This window comes from Tupaia chinensis, unplaced genomic scaffold, assembly GCF_000334495.1.
Source record: "Tupaia chinensis unplaced genomic scaffold, TupChi_1.0 Scaffold000168_1, whole genome shotgun sequence".
Taxonomy (NCBI): Eukaryota; Metazoa; Chordata; class Mammalia; order Scandentia; family Tupaiidae; genus Tupaia; species Tupaia belangeri.
This window is the reverse complement of record NW_006159643.1, coordinates 292316-316064: the sequence shown is the minus strand read 5'-3', so window position 1 is coordinate 316064 and position 23749 is coordinate 292316. Positions and strand designations below refer to the sequence as shown.

Sequence of the window (23749 nt, the reverse complement as noted above, 5' to 3'; positions counted from 1 at the left end):
GCATATTAGGTACTTCTGCTCTATACTGACATCACCTCACATCTAAATCTGTCTGTAAACCAGTACGTATTTATGCTCATTCTCATTCTCTCTGGAATCCAACTTACCCAAAACAGAAAACCCTCAGCAGGGGGCAAAACAGAAAACCCGCGGCAGGGGGTGGGGTGGGGGTGGGGGTGGGGGTGATTTCTCCCTCTCACCCTCCCTGTCTGTCTCTCTCTGGCAAGTGCCCATGCCCTATGGCACAAATGTTTTTTTTAAAAAGGGGGAGGGCTATTATCCTAGAAAGCATTAGAGGTACTTGAGCATCTTTTAACACATATTATTTAAAATATGAGGGGCCAGCAGGTGTCGTGATGGTTAAGGTACAGGACTCCCACGGTTTGAGTCCTGTACCTCGCAGTTTTGCTTTCTCTCTCTCGTGCATGTGCCCTATGACAAATTTTAATATATTAATAAATAAAATTAAAAATTCTAAAATACAACTTGTCAAACTTTTTCTTATGTAAGCAATCCTTAAGGACTACACAAAATTATATGTGTAAGGTAGTAAAGGTTATGCATGATAAATAACAAAACCAAAAGATTAACATATGGTGTGTTTTACCACTTTAGAGCTGAGCTTACACTACTCAAGATAATTTTAATTATTTCATAAATGTATAAGGTCACTCAATAAACTAAAATAACTCTATATTCAAAATACAACCATTCATCACCATTAAACAAGAGTTCAAAACAGGATACACACAAATCAGAAAGACACAAGAACTAAATAACTGTTCAAAAGTTTTAATGTATGAGCAATAAACTTTTAAATCAACTGAACTGTATGGAAAATAAAACAGCAAATAAATTAGACCCATGTTAAATGGAAGGTCAGCTAAATGTCCAAACTTAAGGATATTAATGGGCACATTTAAACTTTTGATTCCATAATCGCCTTGAAGAAGTCAGTCTTTCAAACACAACTTTGCTATGAACTGGTCCAGAGATCGACAGCATATGGGAATGCTTAACAGGGGTGGTGATCAGGGACACGTTTCCTGTGAGGAGTACAAAGATTTTTTTTTAAGTCAATAGTGAAAAACAAAAAACATGACTTTATACTACATAAGAGTACAACCAGCATCCTAATTTTATTAAAGCTTTATAACCCAAACTGTCTTTAAGATGAATGTTTCTACCTCATGACTAACATTTCTCTATTACTATGTTACTAGGAAGAGAACAATCTGTGAAATGTGAGGAACCTATAGGTAGTTAGCAGTTCTCAACCTCTCATCCAACTCAACCTACTTAACAAAGATGTAGCCTCCAGAAAAAGACTAACTCATATTTTTGACAAATATATTTTACAGAACTGCACTAAATTACTCAAACAATTATTTCTAATAGAACTCATCAAATTTTAGGGCTCCAGGGCTTCTAAATAAAATGTCTGGATCACTACTCTAAACAAACTATAGAAAAGCTGGTGGGACCAGCAGTTAGTGTAATGGCTCTGTCGCTGGACTCCCATGTAGTCGACCGTGGTTCGTGTCCCGGACCCAGTGGCTTAAAACACGCCGGGCGCGGGTGCGTGCGTGCTCGCTCAAGATCCCGAGAGGAGAATGGAGGAGAAGGGATTGTGGCGTGGCCATCCCCCCTGGGGGGTGATTTCTCGCTTTCTGTCTGTCTCTGTCTGGTGAGCACACGCGCCCTATAGCAAAAACCTCTCCCCCCAAAAAAACAAAAACAAGCTGGTGATTTGGTGGGTTAATTCACTGAAGTATATTGGTATTCTCTCTCCTATCTTTTAATTTTCTGGTGACCATACAGTGTAGAAACATGTTAAGAATTTTCGGGCTGTCAGGTGGCATGGCGGTTAAGGTGCTGGACTCCCACATGGCCATCTGCAGTCTGAGTCCCGGACCTAGTGGCTTACTTTCTCACTTCCCTAAAAAGCATGTAAAGGAAGAGAAGATAGTAAGGGTACTAGTGAAATCTTTTTAATACTTGGTTCAAGAAGGCAGGGCTCGAGAAACACTGGTTTCTAGAGGCAAGCCACAACACTAAGATAAGCATCTAAAAAAGCCTGAGAACTGAACTCGAAAGAGCACAGTATTACATAATACTAGGATAATATAAAGAAGCAAACCTTCCAACTCAGTAGTGGTTTTGGGGGAACTAGGATGCTAACCATTGCCAAGAGACCCCATCATAAGACACTGATCTGAAAAACGAATCTGAGAAACTGGAGGTTAATAAAAATATAAGAAAATAGTGAATAGTCCAATAATTTGGAAAGGCTGAGTTAAACAAAATTATTCACGTTTCTGTACTGCAAATTACTCAATGTGTAATATATTTAATAAACACTTAAACCTTTAAACAGGGTTACTGGACCAAATACGAAACTGCAACTTCATGTTACTTTCAAATCATGGCATAGTCATTATTCTCTCCTCCCAATACCATCTATGTTTTTATTTTATTTTTTTGTGCTAAAGCTAAAAAAAAAATTCTGTGTAACTTTGTTCATTTTCCAATAATGTCCTTCCTTCCCTCCTACTCCTATGGCTGGACTGTTTGAGCTCCCAGCTATTTAATGGTCAGAACCGACTCTCCTCTGGTCCCCTAGATCTCCTTCTCTTCCTCTTGGCGATTCAGTGAACTGCTTTTATTCTCTATCAGTTAATTCCTTCTCTACAAAATCTCTACCACTTGAACAGGACAAAGTTTCAAAGAGCCACACCTACTGTAGCCCCTATCCCACTTCTTTGCTCCCACTCACAACACACTCCTCAGAAAAGAGTCTGTGAACACTTTCCGAGTCTACTGAACCCATGTCAATGAGACTTCTACCTCTTCCATTCCACTAAAATTGCCTATCAAAATTACCAATGGCTTTTATATGTTGCTAAATCTGATTTTTAAGGCCAAATTTAGTCCTGTTAAGTGATCTATTCTCATCCTTTTAACAGGTGCTCACTTCTCTCAAAATATCTTCTATATTTGGCTTCTGAGATACATATTCCCTTTTCTTCTTTCTCAGTGGCATCCCTTCACCCACTTAAATTGCTACATGATGGAAAATTTCCACTGCATATAAAAGCAGGTAAGATAATGAATTCTTGTGTATCTTATCACTCAGTTTTAGCAATTTTTTGCACTCTCCATTCCTCCTTACTGTCTTTTGCTGATTGCTCTGAATCTTTCCAGACTTACATGAATTCCCCAGTGCTCACTCCCAAACTACGCAACTATCCTGCCTGTCTTACCAAGAAACATCTCAACTACCCAAACTTCTCCAATCTCTTTCTCCTATATCCTTCCCTATCTTATTTCTCCAGACAAAAAAAATGAATTATCCTTAATTCTCTTTACTCTCACATTCTATACCCAACCTGTAATCTAGTCCTACTGTCTCTACCTTGGAAATACTGGGTCATCAGAAAAGTCTTGATGTTTTTCTATGTAAAAATGTTTCATGGGTCCAGCAGTTAGCATAATGGCTATGTCACTGGACTCCCACATGGTCGACCACGGTTCAGGTCTGGACCACCGGGTGCGTGTGCGTGCGTGCCCAAGATCCCGAGAGGAGAATGGAGAAGGGATTGTGGCAAGGCCATCCCCCCTGGGGGTGATTAAAAAAAAAAAAAAGTTTCATGAGTCTTTTGATGACCCAATACATCCATCAATCCACCTTCACCATTCTCCTGGTCCAAGCCACCATCCTTTCCCATCTCCCTAAATCACCATGAACAAGTAAAATAAACAGTTTTGGTCACTATTTATAACAATCAAAACTTATTAACTCGCTCCTCAAAAGTTAAGATTTTCTGGCCACTTAACCATTTTTCTGTGAGATTTTGAAAAAACTTAAAAGACATCAGTTCTCACTATGAAGGGCCCAAACCCCAAGTTCCTCATTTCCTGACTTTCCAAGCCTGGCTCTTTATGTGCCCTTTCAATTCAAAGAGCTACCCCATACTGCCTATTCCTCTTTCTTCTAAGCTTTTTTTTTCTCCTGAGAGAGATTTTTGCTATAGGACATGTATGCTGGCCTGAGACAGAGAGAGCGAGCGAGAAATCACCCCCCACCCCCCCAAGAGGGGTGGCCACACCATATGTAATCCTTTCTCCTCCATTCTCCTTCTGGAATGTTGGGCAAGCATGCACGCACACATGCCCGGTGTTGAGTTTAAAGCAGAGGTCCACAACTCAAATTGCAGTCAACTACGAGGAGTCTACTGAAAAACCATCACCTACTAGTCCCCTCCGTAAGATTATCTGGCTTAAATCTAGGCATTTTGATTACTTATTTTAAATGTATTCCATGTGTTTTATCTAAGGCAAAAATGTCTCTCCACTTCAGATATAGCTCCCTGGTTTTTTTCTGGTGTTATTTTTTCCTGGTGTTAAGTAAAAGTGCCATGGTACCTTGGTGCTGCTTTGATGATATTGTCCACACGCAGAATCACCTCTGCTGCTTCAGCTGCACTCAAAAGAACCTGCCGCTTCACCTGGAAACTTTCTGTTATCCCCAGCATTGCCATGTCTCCAATGGTACCTTCCTTCATGTCTGAAAAGAAAAAGCATTCATTAAAGAAACTAATTCTAACTACAGTATCAACCATCTCCAAAATGACTGTTAACATCAACCTACATGGTTTAGACAGTTTAAGTCACAAAAGTATTCACTAAATAAACTATAAGGCACTCAAGGACAGCCTTTTAAAAATTTACAAGGAAGGGCCAGCAGGTGATGTGGTGGCTGGGGCATGGACTCCATTGCTGACCGTGGTTCAAGTCCAAGTCCAAAACCTGAAGTCTTGCTTCCTCACTTCCCCCCATCTCTCTAGTCAATATGTATGTATGTATGTATCTGTGTGTGTGTGTGTGTGTGTGTGTGTGTATATACATACACATACACACGTATAAATAAAATGATGATGATTGAGTAAAATTAAATAATTCTTAAAAAAAAATTAAAAGGACAACTATTACCTGTACTAATCAAGGGCAACAATGTCAAACAACAGAAAATACAGAACACCAGAACATATACATTAATTTTCTATCCATCTCTATCTGTATATGTATATATTTATATAAATTTAAAAGAAAATTTAGAACTCATCTACCTACATTTTCTTTTGATGAGACTCCTACTTCATTTTATGATAGATTATTATTAATTGGCTCTATTTTGTCTAGTGACAAGATTACCTAAGATCATTACTATGAAGTCCCATACAGCTTGTCAAAAAAACTTTCAATATAAACCAAGCCGGTCTCTTTCCTTAAAAACTTGTTAGAGGGCATGTGTGCTTGCCAGAGGAAGACAAGAAAAAGTGAGGAAGTACCTACCCCCACACAGGGAACAGTCATGCCACAATCCCTTCTCCATCTCCCTCCCTTTTGAGATTTTGGGTGTGCACACATGTGCCCAGCTGATTTTTAAGTGCTCGAAGTGCACAGTCAGCCATGTGGAATCCAGCCACTTTAATGGCACCAACTGCTGGCCCCTGAACTCTTAATCTGATTAGCGATATTCACCTATGAATGCCCCAAAATAACCTTCTGTGAGATTAGGAGTTAACACTGATAGTATTATAAGAAATTAGGTAGAGTTTACACTGATTTCAGAACACAAGTACTGCTTATATATTACACCCTATAGTTATTACATATCACACTTCCTAGTTTTATAACTCCTGTGGAATAACCAAGTTTTAGCAGTACTGAGAACATGAAGTTATGAAGCTAAACACATTTTCCTGGCATATGTAACAGTTAACAAAGGCAAAAAACCACAAGAATCTCGTTTTTAGAAAAGGATGTATTTAGGGACCAGCAGAGAGCACAATGGTTACATCACTGAACTCTCACACAGTCAATCATCGTTCAAGTCCTGGACTCAGCAGCTTCAAACTCGTGCAGGGTGCACGTTTGTGTGTGCCCCAAACCCCAAAAGAATGGAGAAGGGACTGCAATGTGACCATAACCCCGGAGGGGAATTTCTCACTGTTTCTCTGGTGTGCACGCACACCCTACAGCAAAAATCTCTCTCTCTCTCTCAAAAAAAGATATATTGATGTATTTTATTGTTTTATTATTAAATTTGCTATAGGGCATGTGTGCTCATGAGAGAAACAGAGAGAGAGAGAAAGAGAGAGTTGCCAGGTTTGGCACTCAAACCACAACTATGTGGGAATCCAGGGCTTTAACCACTATGCCACCTGCTGGCCCCACATAAGGATCTTTTATACAGTTGTTATAAAAACTCTTACCTTCCAAAAGAAAAAGCTTAGTAAGGACTATTTTTAACAACTACTACAAAGCTCAGCTTGACTTCTTACCCAGGCCAGCGGTTGTATTGCCTTCACTGTGAGCAGCTCGGAGCTGGGCCACCAAATCTGCACTGTCATAGCCTGCATTGTCCGCTATGATGGTCGGTAACTATGAATGAAGAAGACAAGTAATGACTATCTACTCTTAAGAACCACTGATGTGCTCCTAACCAGGAGGATGGCCTGTAAAATTATGTATTTGGAAAAAAAGTAAACTGTGCTTCTTTTGAGTTATTGCTCATAATGAGGATAAGCTCCAGTTCATTTAAAGCCAAAAAAGTAGACATTTTCTGTTTAGGATAAGAAAAAGACTTGAATGATTAATCATCAATACCCACAAATTTAAGTTCAGATCTTGTATTTTTATTAACTTACCATTCTCAGTGCTTTAGCATAAGATTCCATTGCAACGGCTTCTTTGTCAGGTGTCCTGCTGGCAAGCTGTGTCACAGCATGAGCCATCAGCATCTCAGAACAGCCTATAGATTAAAAATGAAGGGAAAAAAAAAGGTTATGCTTAGCTGTCTTCAAAACACTGCATTACTGACTTCCCTTAAGATACATTAAGCATCTTAAAATGAAATAGAAAGGCAAAAACAATTTTATTTTTTAAAATTTTACAGAAGGCCACACACGCTCTCCAAAGCAAGAAAGTACCCACCCTCTCAGGGGCATGGTTACGCTGCAATCCCTTCTCGATTTCTCCCTCCTTTTGGTATCTTGGGCATACATGCACACACACACACACCTAGCATGTTTCTCAAGTCAGCGGGGTCATGCAAACTGCATAGTATCCATGTGGAACGCAGCCCCCTAAACTACTCAGCAACATAAAATTTCTAAAAAGGCCCACTATAATTACTTAAAGGCATAAAATGCTTTCAATATTTTTCTAATGCTTACCTCCTCCATAGACCGTTCTGGAATCCTTCACAGTTTGGGCAAGAACACAAAGAGCATCATGCAAAGATCGTTCTGCTTCATCTAAGATTTGCTGAGTGGCACCACGCAAAACAATGGTACAAGCCTCACCTAAGTTAAAACATATGTCACAGGAATCACCTAATCATAAAACATAACAGTCTGCCTTTATTATTTACAGAGGTATTGGTTATATCATGGGGCTTTGACAGCTGAAGTGTCTTCCACTGTTACACATTCACTGTCCTAACAATCTTACGTTCATAATGGTTCTGATGTCATCAAGAAATACCTACACTGAATATGCACTACTCACAAAGGCATGGCAGATGCAAGACTGACCTCGAAAGAAAATCAAACAAAACATTTATCATGTTTCCTAAAAGTTAAGGCTTCTGGGGCCAGTAGGTGGTGTGGTTGGTGGTTAAGGGTACATGAGTCCCACATAGTCGACTGCAGTTCAAGTCCTGTACCTGGCGGCTTGCTTTCTCACGCTCACTCTCTCTCTGGTCAAACTTAAAAAATAAATAAATAAAGTTAAATAAAAAAAAAATTCTTCTAAAAGAAATATCAAAAAAAAAAAAAAAAAAAGCTAGGACTTCTGAAATACTGAAGACCAGCAGGTGGCACGGTGGTTAAGGTGCTGGACACTCCCAGATGGCCGACCACAGTTCCGAGTCCCATACTGGTGGCTTGCTTTCTCACTTTCTCCCTCTCTGATCAAATTAAAATAAATGATTAAAGAAAAATTTTTAAATAATTCTTAAAAAAATAAAAAAGACTTCTGAAGTAACAAATTAACTACAGGAACTATCTGTTTTGTTTCAATTCAACAGTGCCTAGCAAGGATTTAGGCACCTTACACCAGGATTTACTTAATTGCTTACCAAGGGCAACCCCAGAAAAGTGAATGAGTTTGTCTTCTCCAATCATGACTTCCTCAATAAGCTTGCAACTTCCAAGTTTCACCAGCTCTGGGTGGTCAAAGGTGGAGGCAATCTCACCACCTGTGAACATAAATATGTATTAATTAAGTACAGCACAGATTTTTAAGTTACTGTTTTCTAACAAGCATTAACAGCATGGTATTTTTCAAAATGATTGATTACTCTATGAGAAGTCTTCAAAAAGCTCACAGAAAAATGTGCATTATAAAAAACTGTGTAAAGACTTCAAGAATTTTTGCACCAAATTAAATGAGTGAATAAATAAAATTAAACAAATAATTTTTAAAAATAATAAAGTTGGGACCAGCAGGTGGCATAGTGGTTAAGGCATTGGACAACATGGCCAACCATGGTTCGAGTCCCAGACCGGGTAGCTTGCTTGTCTTCTCACTTTCTCTCTCTCTCATCAAATTAAATTAATTAAATAATTTTTTAAAAATTTTACACCAAAATAAACTTACACTTTAGCTCCCTTTTTCCATTACTTGTCAGAAGTCTTACATGCCAGGCCCTCTTTTAAACACTTACTATGAGATGACTATTTTCTTAGTCTTCACAACTACCTCATGAGATAGGTTCCATGATTATCCCATTCTACACACCACAAAAATGAGGCAAGGGTGTCCCACCAGAGACACTGCTGCTCAGGAGGCTAAGGTCGCAAGGGAGGGCCAGCCTTGAGTCTTGGAGGACCACCCTAAAAAAGCCAGGCACAACGGCATGCTAGCCTGTGGTCTCAGCTACCTACAAGGCTGAGGCAGTGGGATTATGACATATAGCTACAATCTAGAAGAAAACAGTCCCTGCCCCGGACTGCCGCCCCATGCACAGGAGAGAGAGATTTAATTACTTATCAACAGTAATAGAGAGCCAGCAAGTGGCATGGTGGTTGGCAGCATGGTGGTTGAGGACACTGGACTACCACATGGCTGACCATGGTTCAGGTACTGGACCTGGCAGCTTCCTTTCTCACTTCCCTCAACTCCCGTCCCTCTATGGTCAAATTTAAATAAATAAACAGGGGGCCAACAGGAGGAATGGTTGTTTTGTTTGTTTGTTTGTTTTTTTTGAGAGGTTTTCGCTATAGGGCGCATGCGCTCGCCAGACAGACAGAGAGAGACAGAGAGACAGAAAGCGAGAAATCACCCCCCAGAGGGGATGGTCACGCCGCAATCCCTTCTCCTCCATTCTCCTCTCGGGATCTTGGGCACGCACGCACACGCGCCCGGCGTGAGTTTTAAGCCACCGTGTCCGGGACGCGAACCGCGGTCGACCACAGAATCCAGCGACATAGCCATTACGCTAACTGCTGGTTCCCAGGAATGGTTGTTAAGGGTGCTGGACTCCCACATGGCCAACTGCAGTTTAAGTCCCAGACCTGGCATCTGCTTTTTCACTTTCCTTCTCTCTCTCGCTCTGTGCCTCTCTGGTCAAAAAGTAAATAAATGAACTTAAATAAAACCATTTTTTTAAAAAAATAAAGTTAAAGAAAGAAATTCTAAAAAAAAAAAATTATAGATAGCACAAATATGGTAAAGCTTATCAAAAGTTATATGATAAAGCTGGGACTCAAATCCCAGCAGTCTACCACCAGACCTATATGCTCACACTATATAATCACACCTTCCAAAGATTAAATGGAGACTTCAAAAGCATTTACCTTTAATTCTGACTTTAAATTCTTACCTGAATCCAGTTAAGACTAAACTCTTAGGATACAATTTTGCAGTACAAAACAGGAAATACTTCACCAAACTATATGCTTTAGGAACTACTTAAGATGATAAATACTTGTTACCTAATGATCTAAAGTGAAATGTTAGAAGGCATCCCCCAAAACGAAGAAATGTACACTGAGCATTTTCCTGAACAATCTGATGTTAAAAATTTTAGTCCTTATGTCTTGACTCTATTCCTATTTTACTCCATCTATCATGCTATGAAGGAAAGTGGTCTCTTCCCTTCTCTTCTGTTTCTCAGTTAAGCAAAAGTTAAGTTTCCATTTTACAATCTTTTTTTCTTCTGATTCCTTTCTAATATAGAATCCATGTAATATTCATCAACCCCTCTCCTATTCCTTATCAGTAAGTCTGCTGACTAGCCAATAGATCTGTTATGCAAAAATGTATGACTACCTCGGCACATGAGAATTTTCATTAATCCTTCTAAATTTGCTTGTTAGACATTTCTTGGCATTTGTAAGAACCTATTTCACACACCTTGATGACAACTAAGCTCCTAAAGATGGGACCCACTAGAAATCAGCATTACAGTCATAAAGCTAGTGTACTTAATGAAACACAAGCACTCACTGAAGAGAGACAGAAAACGGCAAGTGAGAGACCACCACCCCGCCTGCAGCGAACATGGCCATGCTGCAATCCCCTCTTCCTCCACGCTTCATTCTCCTCTGGAGATTTGGGTACAGATGCCCACAGTTTTTTCAAGCTGCCAGGTTCAGGATTCAAACAGCAAAGTTGGCTATGGGATCCAGCTGCCTTGACCTCCACTCCCATCTGCTGGCCAGTATGTGGCCATTTTGTATCAAGTCCTCAGGACACCAATTATTTATGTCCTCACTGTCTTGCATTGAAGGATGAATTATATAAACATGGATACCTTTAAGTTTTACATGTCACCTTTAGTATCATGTATGCAGTGGCTTTTAAAGAACTTCAGAGCAGGTAATTCTGTATTTAATGATTCTATATTTAATCAAAGAAAAATGTCTGCCAGAGTCTGAAGACTATGCTTCTCAAATGATTAAAAATAGCCTAAGAAATCATTCCGGGATAAGACTGAATCTACGTCTAAATGTTAGTACACTTAAATTTCATCTAATATTCATGGCCATTCCAAACGCACTTCAAAAGTCCTAGAGATCTTACATTTCGAAACCACGTCTACTTAATTCTGTTAAACTTAGTTTTTCAAAGGTTACTTAAAGGTTGCTCTAGGGGCTGGCAGGTGGCGTGGTGGTTAAGGGTGCTAGACTCCCACATGGCCAACCACGGCTTGAATCCTGGGCCTGGTGGCATGCTACTACTTTCTCTCTGTCCCTCTTGCTTTCTCTCTCTGTGGTCAAATTTAAATAAATCAAGTATAATAATTCTCTTATTTTTTTTTTAAAAGTTGCTCTAAATCTTATTTCCACAACAAAATGCAAACGAGTTGCACTCTAACAGCTGACTTATAAGCACAATTTCTACTTGACACAAATGGAATATATTCATCCCTCTACTGAGATGGAGTATACTAAGTTTCATTACACATTATTAGACTATTTCACTCACTTCAACAATTATTATTTGTAATTTTTCTAAAAATTAATAAAAATGATGTTAAAGTACAAGTTCAGTACCTGACCCCTTCTCTTACATGTAGTTAAGTGTTCTGTGAAGTTATAACCTACCACACAAGGTATAAAGCATTTAATAAACTAGGTGAGATTTAAAACTCTTAGGAAGTGGGAAAGAGAAATCACCCCTCAGGACCAGCAGATGGCGTAATGGTTACATTGCTGGACTTCCACATAGTGGACCGCAGCTTGATTCCTGGACCTGGTGGCTTAAACTCACATTGGACACTCGTGAGCACATGCCCAAAATTCCAAGGGGACTGGAGAAGGGATTACAGTGTGGCCATCACCACTGGGGAGGGGTGAGGGGTGATTTCTTACTTTCTGTATGTCTATCTTAGGCCAACGCACATGCCCTATAGCAAAAATCACTTAAAAAGTGCAGTCCCTTTTCCTCTAGTCTTCTCTCAGAATTTTTGGCATGCAGCTCCCAGTATGATTTTCAAGCCACTAGGTCGTCTGGGACTCAAACCATGCAGCTGGCCATGTGGAATCAAGCACCCTAATCTCTATGCCCACCTGCTGGCCCCAAGACTCCTTTTTTAAAGCTCTGGCTTGTGGGGCCGGCAGATAGAGTAATAGTTATGTCACTGGACTCCCACATAGTCTACCGAGGTTGGAGTCCTGGACGCAGTGGCTTAAAAAAAAAATCATGTTGGGTGCGTGTGCACGCCCAAGATCCCAAGAGGAGAATAAAGAAGGGGTTATGGTGTGGCCATCCCCCATGGGGATGGTTTCTTGCTTTCTGTCTCTGTCTCTGTCTCTGGCAAACGCAAGCACCTTATAGCACAAATCTCTTTTAAAAACGGGGGGGTTTCTAGTTTGTTTAGACTATGTTCAGAAAGTAGTTTTTAGAACAGTAATAAAATCAATGGCAAGCCTGATGTATAACCTGGTAAATTAAAAATTATATAACTGGAAGTGAAAGGGAGGGGATCGGGGGAAAAAAAGAGAACTATTTGACAGACACAAAAATTCAGGGACCAGCAGTGAGCGTAATGGCTATGTCGCTGGACTCCCACGTAGCCGACCATGGTTTGCGTCCCAGACCCGGTGGCTTAAAACTCACGCAGGGCGCGTGTGCGTGCAGACCCAAGATTCTGAGAGGAGAAGGGATTGCGCCGTGGCCATCCCCCCTGGGGGGTGATTTCTCGCTTTTTGTCTCTCTGTCTGTCTCTGTCTGTCTGGCGAGCGTGCGCGCCCTATAACACAAAGAAAAACCTCTCCAAAAAAAAAAAAAATTCAAAGTTACCTGATGACAATAATAAATATGGCAGTATCTTTGAACTGACTAATATGCACTATATTCATGCTGGGAAAAACCATTTTGAATGCTGTAAAGATCTACAGTGAATACACGTAATATTTAAAACCAATAAATACATTAATTAAAAAATAGTAATGATAGAGGCCAGCAGTTAGTGTAGTGGTTATGACTCCCACATGGCTGGCTACAGTTACAGTCCTGGACCCCACAGCTTGACTATCACTCTGGGCGCATGTGCATGTATGCCCAAAATCCCAGGAAGAGGATGGAGGAGAAAGGATTGTAGCATGGCCATCCCCCTAAGGTGTAATCTCTTCCCATCTCACTGTTTCTTTCTCTCAGGCAAGCACATGCACCCCATGGCAAAAACCTTAAAAAAAGTAGTAATGTACACAAATTAAAGGTATCCAAATGTGTAAATCAGATTTCAGAATGTTTAGATTCTAACCTACCTGAAAACATCTTTGTATTCTCAACAATTACTTGCATATAACAACATCCCACAAACCAAAGAGCAACTATTACGTTTTCCCCCGTACCTGTGACAAGAGCTAGACGTTCCACACCTGCAAAATCTGCATGCTCAATAGCCATAACGCCAGCAGCTCCAAAGAGCTGTTCAGGGTAATTATAAATTAACTGTCTGTAAATAAAATACAAACAAAAAAAAAATGCTCAAATCTGTTACCTCACCAGATATACACTGGACTAAAAAAGTAATCATTTTCACCTCACAAAAGATGCAAATTAGAAGACACTATTTCTTATCTACAGAATTATAAACTAGCATTTGTCCATACTAGTACTGAGAACAGATCTTTTATATATATACATACACATATATATATAAAACTTCCCAATAAATATATATGGGTGTATATATATATATGTATATATATATATAGCCATTTGAATTCTAGTCTCATAAATCTGGAAAGCAATTTAACAGTAATGTGGGACCAGCAGAAGGTATAACAGTACATCATTGGATTCCCACATGGCCGACCATGGTTCGAGTCCTAGATCTGGTGGCTTTTTCTCCTCTGGCCAGTTTACATGAATGAATGATTAAATAAAATTTAATAAATAATTCTTTTTAAAAAATTATTTGACTTTATTTATTTACTTATTTTCTAATATGACCAGAGAGGAACAGAGCGAGAAACCAAGCCACCAGGTCCTGGACTCAAAAAACTGGCCAGCCACATGAAAGTACAGTCCCCTTAACCACCACGCCACTTGCCAGCCCAATTTATAACAACTTTTTATATAACAACGCAATTTGCCAATAACCGAAAGGAGTATGTGTGTATAAATTACAACTCACTGAATATATCTGAAAACACTGTCATTTTGGGGCCGGCAGGTGGCATGGTTAAGAGCATTGGACTCCCACATGGCTGACCGTGGTTCGAGTCCCGGACCTAGTGGGTTGCTTTCTCTTTCTCTCTTTCTGGTCAAATTAAAATCAATCAATAAATAAAGTTAATTAAAAACAAAAGGGGCCAGCAGATGGTTAAAGTGCTGGACTCCCACATGGTCGACCATGGTTTAAATCCTGGACCTAGAGACCTGCTTTCACTTTACCTTTTTCTCTCTGGCCAACTTAAAGAATAATAACAAAATTAAATAAATAAACCTTTTACAAAATAAATAAAACTAAATAAATAAAAAGAAAATTACTGGTTCGTAGAAAAAGTCATAATGCACTTTTGTCTACAAATACAGAAAAAAACAACTTTTTCAAAAATCCAAAATATAACAGTTCCTAAATAATAAATCTCTAACTGAATATGACGTATTTCTGTAAGTTTCCACAGGAGAAAAACAATCTTTTAGATTATTATGAATATTGTTACCACCAGCAAACACAGACCTGTTAATAAAGCAATTTATTCCATGCTTAAGAATACGTTCAACTTTTTCCTTCATTTTTTCTTTTTCTGCATGTTCTATTTCTGCAACCTTTGCTGTAGAATCAACTCTTACCCGGGAGCCAAATATCTAAAACAAAGAAAAGCATAAATAGTGTCAATTTTATTACCCTGAGTGACACAGCATATTCCAACATTTTCATCAACACATATCAGAGTGTAAGTATGCAAGACTTTAAAAAGTTCATGGAAGACTCAAATTAAGAGTTTTCTGGTGCAAAATTAAGTTGAAATACATGCAGTCTTTTTTCCTAATGTGCACTTTCCTTTAACTGAAGACCCCCGTGCATGTGCATTTATATATATTCTAAGCTTTTTAGAGCAACTAATTCCTACCAAGTTTACAACAGCTAGTGATCAGAATTCCAAGAAACGTAGTTCCATACCTTCATTTTTTTTCCATACCTTTATTTTGTCTGTATCCATTCCAGTATTTGCAATAAGAATTTTAGCATTTTCAATTCTCTTTGGTTGATTTACTCCAATTTTTTTATCCAACAGAAATCCTACAATAAACATAAAACAGTACTGTGTTAAATATTTCAGAGCTGCATTAGTAAATCTCATAAAGCTGTCTGCTTTATCAAACTACTACTTGAAAGAACACATTTATGTCTTGTTTACCAAACTCCTAGGATCTTTGGCATTCCATTAGAGCAGTGAACATAATTATCAATTAAGCAGATTATTTAAAAATAATATGAAACAGAAAAGACATGCATAGTATTTGCAAACTTGTTTCATATATTCAGCTGGCTCTCTATACACAGGTTGGATCCAACCAACCATAGATTGAAAACGTTACCTTGCTGTAGTCACACCTACGACGGTCATGTCTGTACTAAAGATGCACACTTCTTTTCATCCCAACAATACAGTGCAACAACTATTTAGATAGCAAGTACACAGTATTAGATATAAGTAATCTAGCGATGACTTCAAGTACAGAACCCAATGTACTTAGGGTTATAAGCAAATACTGTATCATTTTATGTAGGAGACTTGGACATCCATGAAGTTTGGTATCTGCAGAGGGTCTTGAAACCAACTCCCCATGGATATGGAGGAACAGATGTATATAACACACAGAGACTGATTAGCTTAAAACCAACACCATGGGCCAGGAGGTGAAGTGGGAGTTAAGACACTGGATACCACATGGCCAACTGCACGGTTCGAGTCCTGCACCTAGTGGCCTGGAAATCACAACCTGCGCGTGTGCATATATGTTCAAGACTCCAACAGGAGAATGAAGAAGAGACTGCTATGTGGCTATCCCCATGGGAGATGATTTATCATACCCCCGCCCCACCTCCCACCCTGTGCCCTCTGGCAAAACTAATAACAAAACACAAAAAACAAACAGAAACATCACAAGAGAAACAAGCTATGAAGACACAAGATACACAAGATATAACTAGAAATTATCAAACTTTGCAGAATTGCAGCCAGTGGTAAAATGGAAAAACCAAGAACAATGGAATTCAAACCAACCTGGTACAATATTAACTCTGCTGTTTACAGGTTAAGTAACTTTCCACAAATTATTCGACAGTATATGTTCATCTGTCAAATAGGTACATAACCACTGATTCGAAAAAATCATACACCCAGTACTGCCTGACTCTAGGCTTCTTTAAACACATAATAAACTTTCATTTTATTAAGACATTATCATCTTGGGTTTTCTGCTCTATTTAGCTGAGCGGAATCCTCCTGACTGGGTCATTATCATGAGGACTCAATGACTAAATTTCTATTGCAATGCCTGGCACAAAGCAGACATTCCAAAACAGTGGTACTTTCCTTATTTCAATGCTTCCCTAACAGTAGATAACACTAGATATTAGAAAAGGAACGCAGCCCTTGCAAATAAATTTTACCAAGAAAATTTTCAGAATTATGTTATGCTCTTAAATCAAATGCAAGCATACAAGGGAACTTCAAATTGTTCATGGAAAGGAGCCAGCAGGTAGTGTGGTCACTAAGGTGCTGGACTCCCACATGGCAACCAATTAGAGTGCTGGACCTGGGCTTGTATATGCGTGCCCAAAATCCCAGGAGAATGGAGAAGGAACTGCAGTGTGCCATCCCCCCACAGGAAGATTTCTCAGCTTCCCTCTTACTATCTCTCTCCCTCTTCAACTAGCACACATGTCATATGGCAAAACAAAACAACAACAACAAAAAACTTAAAAACTAATATTCATGGAAAATCGTATTGACAATACGAGTTCATTTTGGTGCAAAATATTTTGAAATTCAGTTTCTTCACAACTGGCAATTTCCATAAATTTTCAAAGATCCCCCTCATATGACATGCAACAAAATCAGGGCTCTAAATCACTAGGAAAGGTGGAAAAGCAAAATCTTAAATGTTTTCCCTCTTCTGTTACAGAGTATCCACGCTTTCTTTCTATATGCCATTTTGTGAAGCTAATATGATGTTTAGATGAAAAGTTATATTTTAACAAAATAATTACTCAGGAAATAGATAAGACTCATTCATTAGTCTTCAAAAATTACCCTCCGACAACTTACTAACTATATGATCTGACTTACCCAGACACTTCCTAAAGATATACGTAAACCTGGGAAAAGTGCCACATGAGAATGAATGACTTCTAGTAAAATCAAACTACAATTTCTCTTTGTTAGAGACCTTATTGTAAATAATTTCATGGTAAACTTAAAATCCAATTATCAAAGAAATGCCAGAATGGCGTGGAAGATGAAACACACTATTAACATAGCCAATGGAGTAAATGACAAAAACAGTTGCAATGGTTGTGTCTCATTCAAGTTTTCTGGCTTAGGACAGTGGTGTAAACCAGCTAAAAAGAGAATTCACTCGGTATTTGGCCATCAGCATCTGATCAAAGACTCTTCTCCATATTCAGCATACATACCTTCATCTAAATAAGAATCTGCCAGACTTCCTCCCAGCTTCTTGATGACATGAATTGCCTCCAGATTACCAGAGCCTTTCAATCTGAGCACAGCTTCTACGGCTAATTTAGTAAAGTGGTCTTTATGATGAGTGAGTAGTTTTGAGGATAATGTAGTTCCAGCGATGTTCATCAAATCTTGACGGAACTTAACTTCATCAGAACTAATAAAAACCAACCAAACAGAAAGAAACTCATGTGTGTTCCTAAAATGCTTCTCTAAAGATATGAACCTCACTTAACTTTTCAGAATTTTACCCAGATATTTCTACAGCAATAAATATGTCTGCCAGAACCAGTCAAGTCTTAAGTCTTGTGAAAAGAATTAAAACTAGGGGCTGCAAGTGGCACGGTGGTTGGGATGCTGAAATCCCACATGGCTGACAACAGTATGGGTCCTGGGCCTAGAAGTTTGCTTTCTCGCTTTCCCTTTCTCTCTCTGGTCAAATTTTAAAATATTAATAACATATAAATTTTTTTAAAAAAAAATTTAAACCTCACCAGTAACCAAGAAAGAGAAACTGGGCCAGTCCTATAGCCTGGTGGTTAACGGAGCTAGATCCCACACGGCCAAATGCAGCTCAAATACTGGTCCTAGCTGCCCGAAAAACATACCAGGCATGTCTGCACATGTGCCCAAAAATTCAAAAGGAGAAGGGACTGTGGCATGACCAGGCTCCTTTGGGGTGCTTTCTCCCTCTCTATATAGAAGCACACATGCCCTCTGGCAATTTGGAAAAAAAAAAAAAAGAAACACAAGTTTCCGCACTCCCTCCCCAAAAAAGAGAAAGCAAACAAAAGAATGCCAAATAGTGTCAAGAGCAGGCATTATTAGACAGCAAGTAAAGAGTATAAATTAAACATTTTTGGAGACAAATTTGGCAATATACATAATGTCTTAAAACATGGACATAATTTGAACTAAGAAACTTTACTTCTACAAACATTTCTAGGGAGTCAGAGCATCATTATAAAGATAATAATCATCAAAAACACAAATCTCCAACTATAGATAAGTTAGAGAAATTATACAAATACACTGAAATGTGCAATTATTAACACCACTGTGTGGGGGAAAAGCAAGTGGCGTAACGATTATATCGCTGGACTCCCACAGACCTGACTGCCCCCTACCTGGAGGCTTAAAACTCATACCGGTGCATGTGCACGTGTGCCCAAAATCCCAAGAGAAGATAAAGGACTGTGGAGTGACCATCTCCCCTAGGGGATGATTTCTTGCTTTCTGTCTCTCCAGCAAGTGCACGTGCCCCATAGCAAAAATCTCTTAAAAAAAAAAAAAACACTGTGGTAGAGAATACCAACACTCAAAAATCTATTAGCTATTCAATTAAGTGAAAAACGGGTTAACAAAGACAGCCCAGTAGTGCAGTGGTCAAGTTAAACGGTTATCCCACATGGCCAACTGTGGTTTGAACCCAGGCTCCTATAACTAGAAAAACACTCTGGACATTGCTTGTACAACCCAAATGCTGACAGGATGGAAATGTGGAGGAAAGGGACTGTGGCATGACCACTACAGGACGCTTTCTTTCTCTCTGGTTAAGCACACTTGCCTTCTGCCCCATTTTAAAAAAGAAAAAGGGGCCAGTGGGTGGCAAGTGGTTAAGGTACTGGACCCCCCATGTGGCCGACCACAGTATGAGTCCTAGACCTAGCGCTTGCTTTCTCACTTTCTGTCAAAACTGAAAAATAACAAATAATTTTTTTAAGCAGCTAACAAAACTGTTTCATTCACATGAAATGAAGACGACCAAGAAACGCTCTACATATTATAATATTTTAAATTTCATCATTATACATGCAACATGACAAAAATGCCAACCTTGAACTTTACTGGCTTATCTGTGGATGGTAATGAATCAATTACTGGGGGGTAAGGCTGCAGGACCACATTTTTGTTTTTCCCTCTGTTTCTTACATTAAGCATGTGGTCAAAGAATGTCAAATTTTTAGAATACAATAGTAGTCTTTTAGTATACCAACCCATGGTCTACTGCAGAATTCAAAAGAGCCTCTCTTGCTGCCTTAGTGGCTTCTCTCCAACCTGCAATGATGGTTTGCGGATGGATCTTTTTTGCAATTAAGGATTCTGCTTCCTAATAATAAACAGGTATAAACACAAAATAAACACTTAGCAACAGTAATTCAAAATCCCAATAGAGGGGCCAGCAAATAGCATGGAAGTTTGGGAAGCTAGATCCCACATGACTGGGTATGCCACTAGAGTCCTGCACCCAGAGGCTTGAGCAACACTCTGGGTACCTATGTATATATCCCCAAAGCCCTAAGAGAAGAACAGAGAAGGGACTGTGGTGTAGCCATCCCAATCTGGGAGGTGATCTCTTACTTCCCCTCTCTCTACTCCAGTGAGCATACACGTTATAGCAAACCAAAAAAAAAAAAAAAGTATAAACAGTAGAGGGGCCAACCAGTGGTGTGGTAGATGAGAGGGTGTTTAAGTGGCTAGATCCCACATGGCCAGCTGTGTAATTCGAGTCCCAGACTCAGCAGCTTGAGAAACAAAACAGGGCACATGTGCACGGGTGCCTGAAATCCTGGGAGGAGCATAGGGGACAAGGGACATCCCCCTCATATAAGGAAAGGGTGTTTTCTCACTTTTTCTCTCTCTGGAGAGAACACATGCCCTACAGCAAATTTTAAAAAGAAAAAAAAATACCCTGGTAGAAATAAACAAGGTCAGAGTTAATCTTACCCTTAGTAATTCTGCTGCTAAAACAGTGACAGAGGTAGTGCCATCACCAACTTCATCATCTTGAACCCTTGACATATCTACAAAACAAAAACAGAAACCTCACTATTAATATAACTCATTTATACGCAAGTTTGCTTTTTAAGTAACTCCTCTGTAGATCACTTAGTTGTTACTCTAGGTTCCTTACCTAATAAATTCTTCAGAGATTTAGATTTGAAATGCAATACTTTGACTACCAGTAATTACACTCTACTCCTAAAGTGTGTATTTTAACAATGAGGATAATGAATTAAGAAGTGATTCACTTAAGTCAACAAAGCCTATTAAAAAAGAACTTACTTCAAAATGTTAACAAAACAGTATTATTTTAACACTCACCAACTAAAACCTTAGCTGCTGGATTGTCAACACCGATGTTTTTTAGAATAGTGGCACCATCATTGGTTACCATGAGAGAAGCATCTCGTCCACTGCTTAGAAGAATTTTGTCCTAAAGGCAACAGATAGAAACACATCTTAGAGCAGGCAGAGTCACAGTATTCACATATATGAACAGTGTAAAATCACTCTGGATAGTCATTTATTTGGCAGTATATGGATTTGAAATATATAAATGCATACACCCCAACACCAAGCTCTGTATCCACCCTAGAAACAGTAGAAATAAAAAGACAAACCAGGGGAACCAGCAGTTAGCGTAATGGCTATGTCATTGGACTCCCACGTAGTCGACCATAGGTCGCGTCCCAGACCCGGTGGCTTAAAACTCACATCGGGCACGTGCGCGTGTGTGCGTGCGTGCCCAAGATCCTGAGAGGAGAATGGAGAAGGGACTGCAGCGTGGCCATCCCCCCTGAGGGGTGATTGCTTGCTTTCTGTCTCTATGTCTCTGTCTGTCTGGTGAGCGCACGCGCCCTATAGTGAAAACCTCTCCAAAAAAAATAAAGATAAGAAAAAAAAAAAAAAGACACAAACTAGTTTATGGCGGACATGGACTATAATAGCAAAAACAATAGAAACCAACTGTCACAATTATATGAACTAATCGAGCTACAGAATACTACCTAACAGTTAAACAGGCAGTGTCTCTACTTACACTTAAAGGAATTTAAAAGCGTACACTACAAAAAAAGGAAAAAAAAAATCCTACATGTGAACAGTACATGTGTATAAAACAAAGCAGAATCTATTACATGAAAATATGTACCTCAGGAAGATGTGCACTGAAATGACAACAGTAGGGACTAGAGCCTGAGTTTTAGTAAAAGACTCTATTCATCTTTTAAAATTTAAAGCTACATTTTAAAGGTTAAAATACATTTTTTTTTTTTGAGAGGTTTTTGCTACAGGGCGCGAGCGCTCACCAGAAAGACACAGACAGAAAGCAAGAAATCACCCCCCAGGGGGGATGGCCATGCTGCAATCTCTTCTCCTCCATTCTCCACAGGATCTTGGGTGCACATGCGCCTGGCTTGAGTTTAAGTCACCAGATCCGGGACTTGAACCGTGGTCGACTACATGGGAGTCCAGTGATGTAGCCACTACGTTAACTGCTGGTCCCAAGGTTAAAATGCATTTTTGAAGGTTTTATTAACTATATTTGCACTAAGGACTCTAAAACAATATTAAGATCTATTTTAAAACCTATTTATTGGGACCAGCAGTTAGCGTAATGGCTATGTTGCTGGACTCCCATGTAGTCAACCGCGGTTTGAGTCCCGGACCCGGTGGCTTAAACTCACACCGGGCGCATGTGCATGTGTGCCTAAGATCCCAAGAGGATAATGGAGGAAAAGGGACTGCGGCAGGGACATCCCCCCCCCGGGGAGGGGGGGGGTGATTTCTCGCTTTTTCTCTCTGTCTTTCTGGCAAGCGAACGCGCCCAATAAGAAAAACCTCTCCAAAAAAAAAAACTATTTCTTGGGCTGGCAGGTGGTGTGGTGGTTAGAGTAGTGCTGGACTCCCACACAGCCACATGGTTCAAGTTCCAGACCTGGCAGCTTGTTTTCTCACTTCCCTTCTGTCTCTCTGCCCAAATTTAAAAAAATAATGATGGGCTGGCAGGTGGCATGGTGGATAATGGCACAGACTCCAACATGGCCAACCATGGTTCAAGTCCCAGACCTTGCGGCTTGCTTTGTTTTTCCTTTCTCTGTCTCTGGTCAAATTTAAAAATAACAACACATGGAAGGAATTAAATTATTCTTTAACAAAAGATGATAAATATATATATTTTTAAATTCCCTATTTCTCTTACCATGCCTTTGGGTCCCAAAGTGCTCTTTACCAAGTCTCCAATGGCGATGGCACCAATAAAAGAAGACTAGAGTAAAAATCAAACAGATGATCAGAATCAACTTTATGGTGTTAAGTGAGAAGTACAATTTAAATTGTTTTTGAGAACAAGACTTACCAGACGAGCAGTCTCTGCTCTTTCTTCATCAGCTCCTGCCTTGAAGATGTTAACAGGTGCAAGGGAAAGCGATGCCTAAAAAAACAATCAAGAAGCATTCCTTCTAAATTCCAATATTCTTAACTTCACACTTAGCTCATCGCTAGTCTTACTAAGAGAAAATTCATTCACAACATATTCTCAAACAAATGAAGCTTCCATCATCGACGCAAACGTTTAAATTTAAGTAAGAGAAATTTATAAAAGGGGGACAAGGTTTTTTGGACTTATAAGGGCGCCAAGAAAAATGACACGCCAGAGAGACTGGCTGTTACATATGGCAAGACTAAAGTTATCTTCAGCTAAGGCCAAGGCAAAGAGGGGTTGCAGCCCCCAGCGCCGAAGAACGCCAGAGGGGCCTAGGAACACCCGGGCCTCCATCTTCCACTTGGGCGGCTCCAGCCCCACAGCGCCAGGCTCCACCCATCGGGAAGGCGGGGCCGCGGGGCGCTAGAAATTTCTTCGTTTTGGGTGAGGGTCGCACCTCGGGGTCTCAGAACGGTGCAGAAACCCAGCAGAAGGAGACGCTGACCTTACAGTCCACGTCTTCCGCGGCCCGCAGGCAGGGCTACCCGGATGGCCGGGAGGTCACACGCCGCGGCCTGCGCCATGTGCGGCGGAGGTTCCGACAACCAGACACGAGGAACCTGCGACGCTAGAAGGACTGAGAGCCGGCGGAGCGACAGGGCATCGCAGGGCACAGCAGAGTTCGGGAATGGGGCCAGACTCACCATGGTTCCGAGGAGTTCGGCACGCACGTTAATCCCTCGCAGCTCGCGCCCAGGGACCCGCAAGGAAGAGGAAGCCGGAAGTGACGCGATACGCTCTCCCGCAGGGGGTGGAGCCCCGG

At 40.0% G+C, this 23749-nt stretch overlaps 1 protein-coding gene across 1 annotated transcript; it reads right to left on the bottom strand.

Annotated features, from left to right (window-relative positions):
• Window positions 1-823: 823 nt before the first annotated feature.
• On the bottom strand, window positions 824-23749 carry CCT2 (chaperonin containing TCP1 subunit 2). The gene is made up of 16 exons (XM_006146169.3): window positions 23631-23749; window positions 22861-22935; window positions 22705-22770; window positions 20826-20937; window positions 20448-20524; window positions 19718-19830; window positions 17675-17877; window positions 15171-15271; window positions 14708-14835; window positions 13371-13474; window positions 8147-8266; window positions 7242-7370; window positions 6714-6817; window positions 6348-6447; window positions 4426-4567; window positions 824-1046 (listed from the first exon to the last, which is right to left on the bottom strand). Exons 1-16 carry the CDS (start codon window positions 23631-23633, stop codon window positions 1016-1018), a joined length of 1608 nt encoding a protein of 535 aa, XP_006146231.1. The 5' UTR covers window positions 23634-23749; the 3' UTR covers window positions 824-1015.